We start from the raw sequence: 19,589 nt of genomic DNA on the forward strand, positions 1-19,589 counted from the left end.
GTAAGAAGGTGACATGCTTAACTTAGGAATAACTTGCCTTTAGAGGTGGATGCCAACAAGCAGCTATGTAACAGCATGTAGCGCAAAGTCAGTGGATGGAGAAGCTGCTATGCAGTAGAGGCAGCCAAAACATGTTTACAGGACTGTAAGATGGCCTGGGAGTAACGCATTAACAGGCAGACAGCAACAGCTGTTTGCAATGTAAAAGTTTGGCAGAGTCTTTATGCGAAATTGGGATGCTCAGAAGAGCTCATTTGATGAAGTTCAGTGACGTTCTAGATTCAGGAATGACTGAGATTGTTTTGCAGTTGCATGGAGAAAAAGATTTTGCAGTAGTAGTGCAGAGAAGAGCTATATAGAGCAGCAGAGTTGGTTTTAGAGTAGCAGAACAGAGCAGGTGATTCCTGAGTTCTAAATGAACTAATGTTAATTAGTACTATTAATTTCTATTTTTCTACACTGTTTAAGATAAGATTTTCAAAGGCTACAAGCTTTAGGATTACATGTCAGTAGACTTGTATTCCCAAATCTCTTAGACATTTCTCAAATTTCTTTCCATTTACTCACAGGATTTTTCTTGTATTGAATTACACTCTCAAAACCACAGACTACATGCATAGAAACCATGTCTCAGTCCTTGTGTAACTAACTGTATCACTTGTGCTTCCCCCATTCTCAAGCTTTTTTCTTTTCATCTGGTTTTGGCTGGTGTCAGAGATGGGATTCTGGCTCAATAAAATTCTGACTGACCCACTGCAAGTGTTTAGATATTCTGATAAAAATTTAAGTTGAATAAACCAAAACCTCAGTGGTATGTCAAAGTCTGGATAATGCCATCTCTCTCTCCTTATAAGAAACTACACTGATGAGCACATTTAAACAGGATTTGAATTCAGAAGTATTGTAAATGTGGGGGGTGGGGTGGGGTGAGATCTGGGGTACTAGCTATCCTCTGGCCTACTTTCCATGATTCTTACGAAGATTCAGAGGAATATTGAATTAACTGGGAAAAAAACTTCTTTCTCTTACAAAAGTAGACCTTTATGTCAAAAGTTTTGGTGTAGAGTTGCGTTTTTGTAATGTATTATGGAGAAGATGAGAAGCAAATAGTTATAAATGTAAGGGAGAAACAGCAGCAGCAGAATTTATGGATGAAGGAGGTTCCTTTTGGTGTAAGAAGATAAAAAGTGTAACCTCCAACCCAAAACACATCATATATGAAAATAAGAATAAAAGAAAATATTATAGAGAATATTCTTACTATCTGAACTGTATGCAGTAGCACCATTTGCCCTTCCATTTGAACTACTTGAGAAGATAAAACATTTTTACTAAAATATGTGGGCTACTGAAGATTTAAGACTATTTAATAATGTTTCCAGAAGAGATTTTTCATCAATATCCATTTCCTGTTTTCCATTTTTTCTCTGTTTTTTTGTTCTTTTATCTATTTGCGTGATTTATTATGTTTTGTGGAGCAACTGTAAGTGATTCCTGAGCAGAAAGCTGGGGTTTGTGAGGAAGGATTTTAAGTTTTAGAGTAAGAAGGACTTACGGTGTTTGTAAGAATTTGTTTTGCTGCTCTTTTAAATAGCCTTCCACTATGTGGATCCTGGAAATTTTATGAAGTGGCAGTGTCTGGCATTCATGCATATGTTGAGTAGTAAATTTCTCAGAGAAGAGCCTGTGAAATTTATCTCTCTGGAAAGCGCTATTACATTGGCAGGAATGGTAGATCTTGTTCCTCTTTAACAGCAAGATTTTAAAGCTGCCTTAGGCTCCTGGGCACTTACTTTATATTCATTTGGGAAGCACGAAGCTGCTGTCACTGTTACTGAACACTCCTGTGTGTTGTAAACCCAGATGTGACAATGCAGGCTATACTCGCTTTCACTCCAGGCTCTTGAAATTCCATGTACTTGAGAGAGCTCTTTGAATAATGTAGACATTTCTCTTTTGGGAGACAGTGAGCAATTAAAACCAAGATAAAACTGGAATTTCTCTATCACATATCGAGTTAGGCTTCCATAGCATTTTACCTTCAGTGACCTTAAAGAGTAGCTATGAAATTATTACCACTGATATAGCTTGGTTATTATGAGATTACCCAGAAATTGCAGATGACTTCTTGGCTTGTTTTTATGTCCTATTTCTTCTAATTAGATCCTGCCAGGATTTCCAGTTATTCACAATAGTTTGCTTTATAGCTATGTGCCAGAAAAGTGCTCTTCCCAGACAAGCCCAGTAGAGAGTTGTGTCTGTCAGTGAAAGCACCGAGCTTGGTTGTCTGAGTTTTCGTCATCTGAAAAAGGATTGGGAGGATAAAGTGAATCTTAAATGGCATATTGTACAATACAAGTCCTGACGCAAATAGATGAATACCATAGTATGAAATGTATTCATTAAAACATTAAATTTTATAAAGACTAAGAAAATAAAAGATCAAGGTAAGTTTACAGATAATTCACAAAAATGAAACTAACTTTACAAAGAATGTTATGCAAAATTGTCAACTCATTATTAATATTTATAATAATCTGCAGCTTTAATCTAAACTAGTGGTCTTTTTCAACTCTACTGTCCAATCCTTTTGATAACTTAGAAAGCAGTGCTGTCACTTGTATTAAAATAGTAATATGATGATCTAGTAGGTACTAATAAATAGTGCAGATTAAATTGGTAACTGCTTTTCCCCCAGGTAGTTATGGGTTTTTAAACACACTGCTTACTTTTCAACCTTGTGATAAATTTCTGTTCATTCTTCTAGTCATTCTGTGCTATAGACTCCACCTGAAAATTTGTCCTCCTTTATGTTAAATATGAAAACCTTCTAGTCATCTTTTAAAATAAATTTTATACATTAATTTTCCAATTAATAAAATGCATATAAAAATAAGTAAAAATTAAACATTTCAATAAATCCAATATGCAGGATAAAGGGAAAGAATTTTTCTTAAATTGTCTGAGATCCTAAATTACTAATAGAATATATATTGCTTTGTACAAACACACCTTCTGTAGCCATAAGCTACAGCAGGATCCATATGCTTGCCTTAGAGGTAGAATGAACATCTCTTCATGCCACAGAATTCAATACAGTCATGGCGCAAGATGCCTGAAAGTGCAAGAAAAGCAAAGTCAGCAGCTAAATCTTGGCACCATAGCAGATGAATCAGTGTAATATAATGTAATAATAAATCATTTAAAGGCTGATAGTTTTATATCAAACACTTTAGATCAATAATACAGAATTACTAGAGAGCATTTCTTTTCAGTGTGAGATAATTGTATTGTATTCATTCAAATATCTAGGAATCTGAGTGCAAGATAATTTGCTCAAAATCTTAATGAATTTACCCTTGAACATCCCCCTGGATAATCCTGTGCCTTGATCATGGTGGTCTTGCAGATGCCAAGTCACCATGATACTTGATATCCTGAATACAGAAAGACATTACAGAGGTAAGACTAATCTCAAGGTCATGAGCCTGCCAGAATTTAACTGGATTTGGGCCTTGATCCACAAAAGGATTCAACACCGCATATGCAACATTTACATGTCTTCCTTATCTTTTAGAAGCTGGGGGTTCACAGAAATGTTTTGTTTCCCATTAGGATATCCCAGCTTCCAAGTGAAAGCCCTAGCAGTAGCTGCATGGTTGTCTGACCCAGTCAGTAGTGATTTCATTCAGCAGGGAGAGAACCTTGGCCAGAAAACCATATAGGTAGAGCATCTGTCTGGAGCTCAGCTGTTGGAAGAGAGATACTTATATCTGTTCCTCATGCCATGGAGCTAATTATAGTCAGAAATGAAGACAATAGAGGCAAAATTTATCCAACCAAAAGGGTCATTAAACTATCTGTTCCTTATGAATTAGTATTCACATATAATTCTGGGAAATTTCAGGAGATTCCTTGGCTAAGAAGCATGGGAATGTTGAAAGTCAGACATTTCTCAAGCTAATTCAGCACAGGCTTTATCCTGCCTGTCAGCAACTTCAAACGTGTCAAATTTCTCTACTTGCCTCCCTTATCACTAGAGAGTAACAAGGTCTATGATATAGGGTGACACAACTATGAAAGTCATTCTTGCTCACTTGTCTATATCAGACAACAAGGACTGGGGCTTTGATGCTTAGCCAAGTAATGGTCTGAAAGGGCAAATAAATCCCAGCAACTCGCATCTTTCTTACTCTCTCTTGTCTAGAAAAATTCAGCTGGCCATGGTTTTTATTATTTAGCTATTCCTACATTAGCATATTCCTTCCATGAAAGTGTTACAAAGGAAGCGGTTAAGATGATACTTAACTCTGTGGGGAAAAAATTAAGGAGAAATAGTCTAAGAAACAAAACACCGTGTTTTTGACTTAGGGTAGAGCATGTTCAAGAAATAAAGGAAAAGTGCCAGATCCTTAATGGACTTGCTGCTGGCTTTGTGTCACTCAGTTCGTTAGTATATGTACATACACACAAACCCACATATTTTGCTACTGCAAAATACTTTCTCTTGGATACTCATCATTTTGGCTTGATGGAAAAAATCAGTTTGTTCCTTCTTGTTTCTATTTGGGGGGTCATTTCCATTAAAACTTTCAGTCCACTTCCAGAGAAGGAAAAGTGGCAATATCTAGATAAAAGAAGATTTCTTTATGTGTCTTTTTAAAATAAAAATTAAAAAAAATATTGGGCAATCCCTGTAATCCTCTCCCTTATGGAAGATTTAAAAATCATGATTCTTGAATCATGCAATGTTAAGTAATTTAATTCCTTTCTGATATCTGTGCAATATTTCCACCTGTTAGTGAGCCAGTCCACTGTGGGACTACAAAGATAACATTTCTATAACACGGTGCAGCAAAAATAACATCTATACTGCTGAACACAGCTCTTCAGAATATGAACCATTGTGAGAGAATAACGAATATAGTCTGTAATAGACAAGTTAAAGATAATCAATTAGTAGCAGTGCAGTTGTCAGTAGCCTGTCTAGGAGAATCCAAGTTCTGCATTTGTTCCAGCTGGAATGGTCTGTTACAGACCTTGCTCTCATCATTCCCCTTTGTCTTTCTGGGTCCATAGGGACATACATGTACCTCATGACTGAAGAGCAGGAAGGAGGTAGGAGATAGGGAAGTGACTGATCTCCATTTTCCTACAGTCAAGGATCTACAAGTGCCTTGGAGAGCAGCTGCTGGTTAGTAATAGCAAAGCTTGGTCAAAAAGTTCTGCACCCTTTTCTTCATCTGATCATGTGAAATGCAGGCCTTTGAGGTACATAATGATATTTATTGGAATTGGAATTTCATGTGGAGTGTTGGAGGAATTAAGGAACTTAGTCATATTTCTTGTTAAATGTTTTCAGCTGACTTTATCTTGCCATATCCCAGGTCCTAGCCAGCAACTGCACTTGGACCCAATCCCACTTTATTTTTTTACTCTTACCATTTTGAATGAGTTTTGTCTGAAAAGCTGTAATTCCAATGAGAACAAAAGACTTTGACATGTCTCAGCATATTTGGCTCAAAGTAAAAGTAGATCTGAACTCTCTCTTCAAAATTCCCGAAGAGATTTTGAATACTGCAAAGCTTGTGTTTGAATTTGGCTCTTGATATACACTGGAGAATATTTCAAAAGGAAAACTTTTTTTTACATATGTCACTGTGAAGACAATAGAAGCTCAGCTACCCAAACTAATAAAGTTTGACTTCCAGTACAGTACTTGGCACTCTAAAAAGTATATGGATTTAAAGGCTACTCAACAGTTTCACTTTTAGATCCAGAATCACTAAAATCATACTTGGAATTTCCACAGCTTGTTTTTTGCTAGCAACAAAGACTAAGATAAGAAGTAGGAACCTTTTTCTCTAGTGGCATCTATTTTTTAGACTAACTTCTTTTTCCTTCTGTGAAGTGCAATAGACGATGCCTCTGAATAGAAGAAGATAAGAAATTAGCTATTTTGTAGTGTATGCAAGTTATCATACTTCTGTATTATTTTATCTGGCATATTTTGTAGATTCTGAATGCCTTCAGACTAACCAAACAGGAAGTGTCATAGCTGGGGAGCTGGTGCCTGAGAAAGATAAAGAAAGAAGTAGATGCATTTATTTTTATATAGAGTATTTAAGAAATTCCAGAAAAGGAAAAGAAGCAGATAATAAAACTTTCTTAAGTTGTTTCTTTTTTCCCTTTTTTTTCAGTAGATGACAAGTTAGATGTGGAGTACAATTTAAGTTGTGATGTGTGTTACAGGGTAATGCGTTGGTGTTCTTTTTGTAGCTAGGAACAAAGTTACAATTCCTGTAAGAGCCACAACCCTTTAAATAGATCTGCATGTAGATCTCATCCTTCCCATCTGGAGATGAAAATTATAGGGAGTCAGTGATGCTCTCCTCCCCCTCTTGGGGGCTAGGTAGAGGTTGTATTATTGTCAGGTGATGAGAAAAAAGGTGGAGGGAGTTAGGCAAAGCAAAAGGTCAGGGAAGCGCTGGAAACAAAAAAGCCAGTAGGCACTGAGGAAAGACAGACAGTATACAACCCATGTAGCAGGCTATTGAGGTTGCTGAGAACTGACAATTTGGAGGCTGGTAGATCGTTACCTGCTGTCTAAGCCATATAGTCAGCAGTATTCATACATGTCCTCAAGGTTCATGTTTTCTCAGTTACTTGATCAAGATATTGATACGTATTAAAGGTGGCACCTTGGATGTGGTGCCTGAAGGGCATTCCTTCTTTGTCAACTCAGAATGTTTTGCCTGTGAGAAAGTTCTTGTTTGAATTATAGCACATTCCTCTTGCTTTTATTCTTTAGGCATGATCATACTGTGGAGATATTAGATGCCTTTTGCATAGGGTGAAAGTTCTTCATCCCAGCTGCTTCTGTAAAGCATCAGAAACTCTGTAAGAGGCTTTCTTATGCTCAGACATGCAGTATGCATCCCAGAGATCTTTCATGAGATGGGTGACAGCTGCAGTTTGAATGGGGGACCTAAGTATGAACTTGCTGTAATATCTCTATGATCAGAGGCTGTAGAATTGTTGAGTCAGACTTAGCTGCGTCTTCCCCCCTCGAATGCCATGCCTTCCACAGGATTCTGCCCTCTCAAGCTGATGGGACAGAAAGATGCTCAGTAATGTTGCATATGTTTCTGTGTTGGGGTTCTGTATAGAAGTTATTACTCCAGCACTGGGTATTTTAGCAGAAATCCCAGATGATGGCTCTAGATGCAGGTATTGGGATGAAGCACCATGAACCATTTTATTGCTGACACAGGAAACAGAATGTCAAATCAGATGAGTTTCCTTCTACTTTTTTTTTTTTTATAAATCTCCTCTGCCAAAAGAGAAGGACTAGCCCTCTTCTCCATAGGTCCTTGGCCATAAATCACAAAACTAGTGGTGAAGGTTTTAAGAGACCGAATTCTGCATGATGTTTACCCTTTCAGCTTTCCTCTAATAGCCTCCATGAGACAGAAGTACACTAAAAATGCAGGAAGAGGGTTAGAAATGTTGGATAACTAACATGTTGCATAATGTGTGTTTTGTTCAAATAATTCATTAAGGTATCAAGAATTTGTTATTTCTTTTGTCTAGAGGAAATTAATTGAAGTTTATCATATAGCTGTTTAACAGGATTGTGGAAGTATGAGCTAAAGCAAATGCCTAGCACAGTGAAATGCTTTTCTTTTCTTACGTTCCAGAAAAGTCTGAAGTCAGTTTCAGTTTCCTGGAGGACATTTGTATTTTCTGATGCCAGGCCAAAAATGATGTGTTCAAGTATTTCCAAACTCCCTTCTGAGAAACACAATTGTTTTTTCCTTGTCCATCAAAGGCTGAGAAAAGTCTCTTTTGATTGCTACATGTATTGGAAAACACATATTTACATCCCCGTACTTAATTCTTTTGATCTCTTTTGGCATTAGTAATATTTTTATAATACTTGTTACATTCCAGTCTTAGTTATGCTCTGCATATGTCAGAATTTCTTCCAGTTGATGCTATAATACTTGATCTCACTGTGAATCTACATGCATCACCTATTTTTATCCCCAGCATCCTCCTCTGTGCCATTTGAATAAAAAGCTAGATTATCTGAACTCTTGAGATCAACTGCTAAAACTTGTCACCTGATCTCTATTTGTTTTCCAACAGAACAGCCAGTTCTGAAAATAAGCAAACTTGATACTCATTGTCCTGTTTGCAGGTTGATGCTGAGTATAGTAGGAGCAACAGTAAAGTACATATTATTCTTAAAATACATAGAAGGCTCGTGTTTGAAGTTAGGTGAAGAGCAAGTTTTAAGAAATGTTTTAATTTCTTGGCAGATCTGTACTTCCTTTAATAATACTTGTTGGCTAACCCTGCCCTTGCCTATACTCGCTGAGTTAAATTTATCTGATTGCTCAGTATAGTAATCCCTCTGGTAAAGATCCAACTCCAGTAAAGTTAATGGCAGCTGTCCAGTTTAATTTACTGAGAGCTGGATCAGAGTTATTTCCTATTTCATGTTATCTGATGAAGGACTTGATTACCATTTTTCCAGCATGCGGATATGGCCTCCTATGTTTATATCTTTTTGTGTCTAGAAACTGATTTCCCAGAAATAGGGAAATTTTGCCTTTTCTTCTTCAGCTTAGCCAATGATTATTTAAGCTGTCAAAGCAGAAGAGTTTCATTTTTTGCTTCTCTGTGCCTATAATTAAAAAGTATTTGTTGGCAACTTAACTAAGAGAGCACACTTTTCTTCAACAACCCTTTTCTGTGAAGTAAAATCACATCCTGTAGATGTTGTTACCTACTCTGGATGGATTTTGAGTTTCTGGATTTGATAACAGTACTTTGATAACAGAAAAATACTCTGCTTGCATTTCCTGAGAATAATGAGATTTATTTTTTTCTTCCTCCTCTAATAAAACCAATTATGATGATAATAAAAATAATATATTATGGAAGAATCCACTGTAGCAGTTTCAGAGAATTTCAGCTTTAGTGACTTTTGGTTAGGCATTGCTAGGTGCTTGAGATTTCCCTATTTTGTTGTCTTCTGGGTAATTCTTTGGTTGTCTTGTTTGGTTTTTCCATATTTCTGAATGTTGTTGTTATTATTTTGAAGACATACTTTCTGCCTGAGACCACAATTTTATCTTCCCATAATCATCCCTTTTATGAGTCTATGATAAGTGTATGAAGAAAGTGGCTGATGCTTCTTATTTTGCCTAGTGTAAGGTCTTTGAAAGAGTCATAAATGTATTTATTACAATGTGTTTTGGTGTTTCTGTAGCAACTTGTACTGTCCAGATATCTTTTGATGAGGATGCAAATGTAGGGGCAGCAGCAGTCAGGGAAAAAGTCAGAAAAGTAGCTCCTGAAGAAGACATGCTCCCTGTAGGCCAGTGGGAGCCTTATATCCTCTGGTACTACTCTCACCTGGACATGGTATTTTGGAGCTAGCATTAGGTTATTAACCATAAAATCTGCTTGACTCAGAAAGTATTAGGTTGATGTAGTGCCAGCTTTTCAGCAATTAAGTTGCTTTAGCATTTACAGCATTGTTCTTTCTGCCTTTATTTTTCTAAGTTATTACTGGTTTACTAGATATTTGAATCTGTGCTGATTATAAAATATACTATATGATTACAATATTTCATGGACATCAAATGACCAAACTATTACATATCAAACAATTTGCCAGAGACATTTAAAAGCATATATATTTTGTTTTCAGTTTCTTGCTGCTTTTATTACTGAGTCATAATTCACCAATATGAACTACTCAAGTAGCTGAGTAAATAAACAATTGAGATGATTGGGAAACCTTTATCCATTCTTTGCACTCATAGTATTTCCCAACTGAAAATTAAACAATGAAAATGTTATTTTACTTTTCTCATACCATTGTCACTATATTAACCAGTAATAGTTGCCCTCAGAAATATTCCAAACTGGATTTTTATACCCACTGGAAACCAAATCCTGAAAATAATCCCAGAATTGTATTATCAACTGCTATACTTCAATTATACATAAACAGGACATGAGAGATCTGAGAGGCATATCAGTAATGTGATGCATACCAGTATATCTTGGAAGAGGGACATTTTAGAAACATTTTGAAGTGGAATTGGGAAAATTTATTCATTCAGTTCATCCGAACAGGATGAGCCTGATTCAAGCTGATCAAGTCAGATCTCCAGACTTCTGTTATCTGACTTATTTCTTCATTTTTTAGAGATCAAAAATACTTAGGAATGTGAGTAACATCACCTCCTTAACTGGTAGCACAGTTTTCAAGGGGAGTACTGAGTTAGGTAAAGTTATTTACAGAAATAAGTATTGTTAGAAGTGTTCTCAGCCGCGGTCCTACAAAAATACTTGTGTGAAAGCAAAACTGAATTTCCATCTGAGATATAGTGCCATTCAGTTACTTGGAATTACCCACATACATACTTTCACTGTATCAGTTGTTTGCAGGATCAGATCTCGACTTGGTCTTTTAAAGTCTGGTAGGCATTGTATTACAAGGGTTGATATTTATTGTTTTCCTGGGCTTTAACTTCCGTATTAAAAAGGCAGCAGAGGGCGCTGAGCTCACCAGCACAGCCCGATATGGATCTCTTCCTCCCTGCTCTGGATTTCCCCGGCCAGGGATTTCCCACTCCACCTCAAGGAGGGCCTTTATAAAGAGCGCGCTGGCTCTGTTCTAATAAACTGTTGCAGAGCAGCAGGATCTCACTGTGCTTCTTCACAGAAAATAGAAAGCAAGGCTTTTGAATTTACTTTCTTTACCTAATAACAGCAATTAAAAATGTTAAAACAGATGGGAAGAACAAACCGAGCTGTGCTAATAATTTTGTATGTGTTAGTGACTGGTAAGTTGCGGGGGGCGTGTGTTTGCTTTATTTGTTTTTAAGTGTAAACTGACCTACAATTTACTGTTTGATCTTTATTTCTCTTTGTTCCAGTTGCTTTTACATTTCAGTGAATACAACTGTTAATTAAGTAGTTCTGTCAAAATGTCAGGAAACTTTTTTTGACATTTACTTTGAGCTTTTCTGTGTTCTGTAATGACACAGTCATTTTCTTATTGAGTTTGCTAAGAGACAGTCTAGGAGACAACTGCAGTATATCACTGCATGTTTGATTTTTACTGTCATTCCTGGCAATATCATTCAAGTTTGGTACTAAATGTCTTGTTGAAAGTGATTCTGCAGTTGTCCTTGCTATCTTACTTACCACCCCTCCCCTCAAATGTGACAAAGTTTTAGAACCAGATCCACCTGACAAAAAAAGTTATATTGTGCCAATGCATTTATTTTCACTGACAGCATTGGGTTTATGCCATTTTATACGTGAGAACTGTCTGTTAGTCATCTGAGTCTGTATTATCTTTGACAAAAAATTGCAATGTTTATGGGGTATTTTGGAGATGTCAACTATTGTGTGAGTTTTATGAGTTTAACTTCCACACAACTGTAAAGTAAACTTGCAAAGTAATGACCTCATGTCACAGTAGAACATGAGAAGAAATGGGAAAGTAAATATTGAGAATGCTGCTGAGTTTATATATGCTCTCCCTGTTGTAGTTAAAGCTTTTGAAATGGAGATTATACCTGCTAACAGAATTGTTGCACAAATTGGAGAAACACTCATACTCACATGCAATACTACTGGCTGTGCATCACCAAGTTTTTCCTGGAGAACCCAGATGGACAACCCCCTTGGAGGAACAGTGAGCAACCATAGGACGTACTCTACCTTGACTATGAATCCAGTTAGCACTGTGAATTCTCATGATTATCTTTGTACAGTCTTCTGTGGTGAGAAAGAGAAAAAAGAGAAGAGTGTCAAAGTTGAACTTTACTGTAAGTAAAAATGTAAAATTGTCTTTAAGTAGTACATGTTCGTAAAAAAATCAATCATTGCTTTTAGATATCATAGTTGGTAGTTAACTGATAATACTAGCATAATGAGTCGGCTGTAGCTCCACATATATATCCTTGTAAGATGTCTTTATCTATCTGTTCAAGACTCTCTCAGCCCCTTTCTGCTTAGCTTTCTGCACTGAAGGTTGTACATACTGGTCTTATTTATTCTTATTCTCGGTAATACTTGAAAGCCAAAACATAGACTCCTCAGTACATTCATAGAGCTGGAGGAAAAAAAAAAAAAAGCAACCAGTATGATTGAGATGGATGTATTTGGGAAACCTGCAAGTGCAGAGCACCTAATCAAAGCCTTTGCAGTTTGCAGGGGAATGATTCAGATATCTAAACCTGCCAGCACAGAAAACAGGATACCACCAATGTATGGATCACTCTGGATGCCTATATTTAGGCAGCTGTATCACCATCTAGGTGCCTTGCTGGATCTTATCAGGTCATATGTGATCATATTTCAACAATTGTACAAATATAATTCCTCTTAGTGTATGAGCTGCTTATAAAAGACCTGTATGTCTTCATAACAGGATGTGCCTTGTAATAAAGTTGATTTAATGTGATGTTCTTAATGCCTCTAAACTCAAGATGTTTGATGTCTGGATCTTGCTCTTATGTTGACCCTAGAGCTCATCTCTGCTAGACTAAAGAAATGGATTTTATTCTTTTAGCTTTCCCCAGTGATCCTATCATTGAGATCAGCCCATCCTTAGTTGCTGGAGAACCAGTCACTGTCACCTGTAAAATTCCTGATGTGTATCCTTCTGATCACCTGGAAGTATTCCTAAAAAAAGAGGAACATGTCCTTCTTAAGGAAAATTTTTATGATGATGACAGCACAGATACAGAGACCAAAACTGTGACATATTCATTTAATCCCACGGCTGAAGATATTGGGAAAGAGATTACCTGTGTGGCCAAGTTACCAATTACTGATATGGACTTTGAACCCAAAGAAAGAGTAACTTCTCAGAAACTGAATGCAAACTGTAAGTATTTTTATTCCAGGGCTTTCACACCAAGTACTGTTTAATGTTAAGTTTCATGGAATAGGTTTACGAAGTATGTGCTATAAATCATTTATAAGCTGCACTTCTTATCTATATTGTTTTTGTAGATAATCTGTTGTATTCATTTGATTCTGTTGTATTCAGTAACAGTCATTGAGCCATTACATACCCATAGTTCTTCATGACAGAAGTTAAGGAATGCTCTAGTAACTTCTCTCTCGCTCTCTTGGCTTGGGCACTGGTGCTCAGTCAAAAAGTAAAGACCAGAAGACAAATGGCAGCATGCAGATATACAATTGTTTTTAAAATTGCCATTGTAAGCTTAGTGGTTCCAAGTTTATAGTCCTAAACAATAGGGATACAAATGTAAGGGGAAAAAAAAAAAATTTGTAGACATTTTGTCTAGCTTAGCTTTTGAAAGTGCAAGCTAAATGTCTTATCAAGTCTGGAAAAATTGTTCCACTGTGTTACTGAAATACACATTATTCATTTTTTCTTGGTATTGTGTGAAACGTACCTCTAGAGAAGCCAGTGTTAAAGATGTACATGTCATTCTTCATTAACTTACTGACCTGATTTCTCTTTTGTTCCCTTCCAGTTGGTCCACAAAATACTACTATCATTACTGCATCTCCACGCAACTCACCAATGGAAGGAGACCCTCTAAAACTCATTTGTGTGACTGATAGTAATCCACCACCACAAATAGTTTGGAGAAAACATCTGGCTGATGAAAGCATTCAGCATCTGATAGAAAACAATGTCCTTTCTATTCCCCGTGCCCATTTCACTGATTCAGGACTCTACATTTGTGAAGTAATTAATCTGGTAACTAATAAAATGGAGATAGCAACTGTGGACATTGTTATACAAGGTACAAGTCTGCTTGAATTTAGCTTGTGTTATCCAGTTGGCAGCTTCCTGTTGGGTTGGAGGATACTGAAAATTAGGAAATTATGGGGCCGCCTTTGTTATGTATTCAGCTTTCAATTTAGTGCTGCTCTTCATGGCCTGTGCTTTTATTTCTATGATTAATTTTTAACTAATTCTCTCTGTACTGCTGTTATATACACATACCTCTCTACATTTCCTGCAATGCAGCATTCAAAGTGATAAAAGAATCTGAGAAAGTGGTGGTGTGGGGGACACTGTTATTTCCTTGAAATGCTAGTATGCATAGCAATTTCACAGGGATGTCACAGTCTCCTTCTTTGAACTAGTAGTTTTAGTAATTAGTAGTAAATTTAGTAGTAAAATAATTTGGGACATTACTACTGTTTCAGTAGAGCCAAAAGTCTCAGATGGAGCCTGGGACCAAAATGAAAATGAACAAATCCTTGGGCGAGCAATTCCTGTTTTCTTAAAACCCTCTTCATCTTTAGTACTTTTGCATTAGTATAACAGCCTTTTTGTTTGTCATGCAGGTGCTCCAAACATTGCAGAACTCTCCATTGAGCCTTCTGCAACAGTTCAAGAAGGAGAAAATGTTTCCATACAATGTTCTGCTGAGGGTAACCCTCCTCCCAAGATTATTTTAAGGAGAAAATCTGACAGTGCAGACATGGGGCCTTACAGTGAGGGGAGAATTCTACTTTTTCCATCTGTGATGTTCCTAAATGGAGGAGACTATGAATGCATAGCAGAAAATGAATTTGGGAAAATTAAAAGTGAAATAACGCTTAATGTGGAATGTAAGTATCTGTAATGTTTTCCAAATCATTTAAAAATAATTAGTTAATTCACCACTTCCTTCAGTGATAAATGTAACCATCAAACTAAACAAATCAGTGTAGTCCTCTGCTCTTCCCCAAAGAAAGGAGCAGTGCTGATGAGCAAAACAAAGACATGAAATCTTTAATGTAATGACAGTCTTAAGTCAGGATGCGAATGAGTGAGAAACAGATCTACCTTTTTAACATTCTTGGTTAGAAATGCTTGGTTAGTACATTCAGGCTACGGAGAGTTTGTATGAAAGCTCTGATACTATGTGTTTTACTTATTCTGAGAATGAAAAAGAAATCAACTTTTGGAGGCTGACAACCTGGCTTCCAGTATAACATGTTGAATCCATCTCTTAAAAAAAATCAAATGGTGATTAACTACAGGATTCTTCCTTTCAGATGGACCGAGGAATACGATGGTCTCTGTTATCCCTGCTACTGCTGTTAAAGAAGGAGAAACTGTGACGATGAAATGTACTAGTTCTGGTAATCCAGCTCCAGTGATTTCTTGGAAGAAAAAGAAGGTCACCGGGGAATCTGAGAAAATTTTAAAAGATGCAACTCTAACTATACAAAACATAAAAAGTCAAGATCTGGGTCTTTATGAATGTGAAGCTCATAACCAATTTGGCAAAGAAGAAAAAGCTGTGAAATTAGTTGTTCAAGGTTAGTAGAACAAGATGAACACAAGGTTTTAGTTTGATGTATTTTAGGTCCAGATCTCATTCTGGGAAGGACTGGGGAATTCTGTCTTTTATGTCAAAGGAGTTAAAAGGTGGCTGTAATGTCATTAAGTCATTTAGGAAGCTTTAAACAATGAAGGGTGAAATCTGCCATAGATAGTTTATGCGAAGTTCTCATGTCAGTTGAGCTTCCATCACTCCTTCCAATTGGCATATGTATGCATGAGGCAAAGAAGCTATGCAGCGCTATATTTTCTTCCAAATATGTTTCAGTGGAGATTCCAGATACCTGTATACAAAAGATTCAAAGAGAAAGTACAGGCTGAAACTTTTCTGTTGAGGAACTGTATTACAGTCCTTTGGCTCTCCTTTAAGTTATGACTCTGCATCCTGTTCTCACAAGCTGCATTTAAACTGTACCAAATGCTGATTCCTCAACCTACAAGCAATGCTAGCAAAGTTTCATTTTCAGTAGTAAGCAGACTTCTTTGCTTTAGCCCTGCAGTTTCTGTTTATTGCATGGCAGCAGTGTATTGCTTAGGGATCACTTCTCTCACTAATCTATCTCTCTTCCTTATTCTTTACTATTTTTGTAGCTGCACCAAAAAACACACTTTCAGTTTTCCCTTCCAGTGCAATGATACAAGGAGAAAATGTTACCATCTGTTGCCCATGTGTGGATGTTACATCTGTTCAGAGGGCTCTGTGAAAGAAAATAGGTGATGGGATCACAACCCTTGAAATGGTAGATGGCAAATACACCGTAGACAGGACTCTGATGAAAGACACAGGGACATATGACTGCATATCATTAATGAACTGGGAGAGCAGTCTCAACACATAGTACTTTATGTCAAAAGTTAGTTAAAAGAACTATTGTACAGAGTTAATATTAGCATTTGGTTTAGGCAGACAGAATGACATCTTCAATTCCATTAAGAATTAATTGTCTTTTAAAAAACTGAGATGAGTTGCACAGGCTTTTGTCATCAGTGGTAGGATCTTAAGCTAACAAAAACTTCTGTCCAAAATGTCAGATGCACAAAATAATTTCTGCTTAATTTTTTTTCACAGTTCCACTTCCACCTTTGAAAACAGGATGTAAAACTGTGGAACCTAGTGAAAGAAATACTGTTCTAGGACTCCTTTCTTTGCCTTTTCTATTTCTTTTCTGTTGAAAAGAACTTCAAAAGAAGTTTCATTAACTCAGATAAATAGTGAATTTAAAATAAGAAAAGAAGAAAAGGCTCCATATAACGTAAAAGATATGCAACATATTCCATCAGTTGACGAAATGTTCTTCCTGTCATCTGCTGTTGACTGTGGTGTGTGAAGGATAGCTAGGGACGGAGTAGTGTCTTAAGCTATGTGCTCCAATATTATAGTGAATCCATTAGCTGGGTTAGTACTTTGTGTGTACAAGCTGCTGATAACTTACGAGTTTTTTGCTTCTGTTTGTTGCTAAATCCTACCTTGCATTTCTTTTCAGTTCCTTCCCAAAATATTACTGTGTTAGTATATCCATCAGAAAATGTTAAAGACTGAGAAAATGTCACCATTACTTGTAGCGCACACAGTAACCCACCATCACAGAGGGTCTTGAAAAAATCTGTCAGGAGAAAGCAATTATTCTGCTATCAGCGAATGGAACCTTTATACTCTACTGTGTCACCAAAAATGATACAGGCAGATATTTGCTTGAGGTTTTCAGTGAGGTTGAAAACAACATCAAAGTGATTGAGATAGCTGTTGTAGGTAGGTAGATCCAGTGCCTTAAAGTTCGTACTTTCTAATGAATTTTGTGTCAAGGTAAGCACACCTAGTTCATGGCTGATCCTTGTGCAACAATACTGCAGTTAACCTAAAAACCCCCCCCCAAAATCAAACCAAATAACAGAACAGTTGGTGAGAATAAACTGTATTTAGCCTCCTTTCAGTGTGGATATTTTTGTCTCTCTTACCTGAGTTGGTGCAGTAGCTTTAAGGATATGGCCAGAAAAAGGTGAATCCTGACCATATTTCTGTCCACATGCATGAACAGTGAAACTACACCAGAGGAAGTTCTGTTTCACAAAAAAGATCTAAAGATTGGGCTTTTTAAAACATGGTCTTCCCCTGAAGCATTGTTTCCAAGAGATAGAAATGTCTCCAAATGTTTCCTGGGTAAAATACATGATATTCTTCTTGTATTCTTCATGAACTCCATGGTGTTCTTCATTGTAGGTGATATCAGATGGATTTGAACTTGCATAGCAAATTGAAGACTAACATAGTGGCTAGGAATTAAAGTGTGTAATATGGAGTTACTAAAGAAAAAAGCATAAGGAAAATGTTTTCAAATATGCTTTGTGCATGAAAACAGCATTCTAAATGAAGGTCATTAATAACACTGCTTTTACAGTAATATACATGTATCTGTTTCAATCAGTTTTTTACACAACTTTTTTCTCCTTTTGTCTCCATTTTCAGGACGATTGGAAAAAACAGATCAAATGATACCACTGATTATTGCATTCTCCTCTGTAACAGCAATAGCAGTACCTGTAGTTGCAATTTTGATCTACGTGTCAAGAAAAGCAAAGATAAATGGATCCTACAGTCTTGTAAAAGCACTCAGGCTGAAAGTGTGATCACATGAATATAAGTCTAAGTTCATAATAAGCAATGTTATTTATTGTTGTGACTGGTTCTACTCTTCTATAACATATGGTAACAAACAAGTGACTGAAGAACACCACCATATGATAGCAAATTGATTTTTTTTTTCATGTTTTGATAAGTATTTCATTATTTAAGTTAAAGGGAAAGCTAGCATCCTGTCCTAGAAATTGGTAAATCACTTCTGCGTTGAAGCATGCTGAACAAAGAGTTCCTTGGAGAACTAGGTTTGTACATAGTGTATAATTTGTGTTATAAATATGTTCAACTGAATATCAGTTTGTAAAATTGCAGTCTTACTGCAACTGTACAGAGAAATGTTGTTAATTCAAAGATATAAATCAGCATTACTTGAGCTGATCAGATGATAATATTTTATTTTGTATTACTCTACAGAGTAATGTTTTTAATGTAATTTGTCTGCTTGTGGTAACGTTTGGAAAATGTTCTCTTTTCACTCATATTACCATAAACTCTGTACCTTCAATGAACTTACAAAATCACTGGGCTATGCATTTCTAATTAATTTGAGATCCCAAGGCTCATTTGTGGAACATTTTATTTTAATATTATTCAGAAAGTATCTGTGTTATGTTTAGTTAGGTTTAGGACAGCTGAGGTATTTTGTTGGGTTTAATCATTCTCAAATTAGTGTCAGAATTCTGTTATTTCATGATGAGCCAAATCAGACTCTTCGTTTAGAATATAGGCTGCCAATAAATATGCTTTACTGATTTCCACTGTGAAATAAAACAGCCGTAGGTTTCTTTGACTAGATCTCCCTAGTCATTCTTGCTTAAGATTATGCCAGAATACAGGTTCCTGTTGAAGGAACCAGTGAAAACTATTATCCTAGCAACAGCAGATTCAAGTGTCATGGGAAGCCCTAGCTGTAAAGGCACAAGCGAGGCAGGCAGCAACCTAAGGGCATAGGCAAGGAGTTGAGGCAAAAATCTGTGCAGCCTCAGCAATGGTGTTTGAGTTGTTTCCTGAAGAAATGCCCTTCCCAAGCTTATCACTGTGGAAAACTAAACCACTAGCCTGACAACTTTCCTTTTAATAGCGATCTGGTGCCTGCATGCTTCACCCTGGTTAGCACCTTTTTTCACCACATGCTCTTTCTAGTGTTGACAAAATGGCTGTGAAAATAGTGGGCCTTCAGTGCACAGGCAAAGATGAGGGGGGAAGGAAAGGTGGAGTTTGATGGTATTCTCCTTTGATGATATTCTCCCTTTTCCTGGCTAGCAGTGCTGCTTTGGCTCAGCTGGTTGGTGATGTTCAGCAATGAAGGCAAGGTCGTGGGAGGTGCAGGCACTGTGGCTGAGATGTTGAAGTGCATCTAGTCTCAGCAGCCCTGAGCCACTCTGTTAGGCACAGGAAGGTGAGCTTGGCTCCCCCAAACTGGCACACACAAGGTCAGAGATATATGAAAAGAGTTTCTTTACATTATACAAATGGTAACAACTGCCCCCAACTGCAAGACAAACGCAGATGTCTCTTGGTAGCTAGCTGCAAGATGAGGCAGTGGTGCAGATCTCCCATATCTTTTTCATAGCATATTCAGCAGTCTTTCGTGCACAG

At 36.9% G+C, this 19,589-nt stretch overlaps 1 protein-coding gene across 1 annotated transcript; it reads left to right on the forward strand.

The window, feature by feature from the left end:
- The first annotated feature begins 10,708 nt into the window (after positions 1–10,708).
- Positions 10,709–18,511, forward strand: VCAM1 (vascular cell adhesion molecule 1). Its single transcript, XM_054834399.1, has 7 exons — positions 10,709–10,868; positions 11,583–11,861; positions 12,608–12,925; positions 13,545–13,820; positions 14,371–14,637; positions 15,067–15,333; positions 17,820–18,511. Exons 1-7 carry the CDS (start codon positions 10,805–10,807, stop codon positions 17,978–17,980), a joined length of 1,632 nt encoding a protein of 543 aa, XP_054690374.1. The 5' UTR covers positions 10,709–10,804; the 3' UTR covers positions 17,981–18,511.
- Positions 18,512–19,589: the final 1,078 nt, after the last annotated feature.

Source organism: Grus americana, chromosome 8 (genome assembly GCF_028858705.1).
Source record: "Grus americana isolate bGruAme1 chromosome 8, bGruAme1.mat, whole genome shotgun sequence".
NCBI lineage: Eukaryota > Metazoa > Chordata > Aves > Gruiformes > Gruidae > Grus > Grus americana.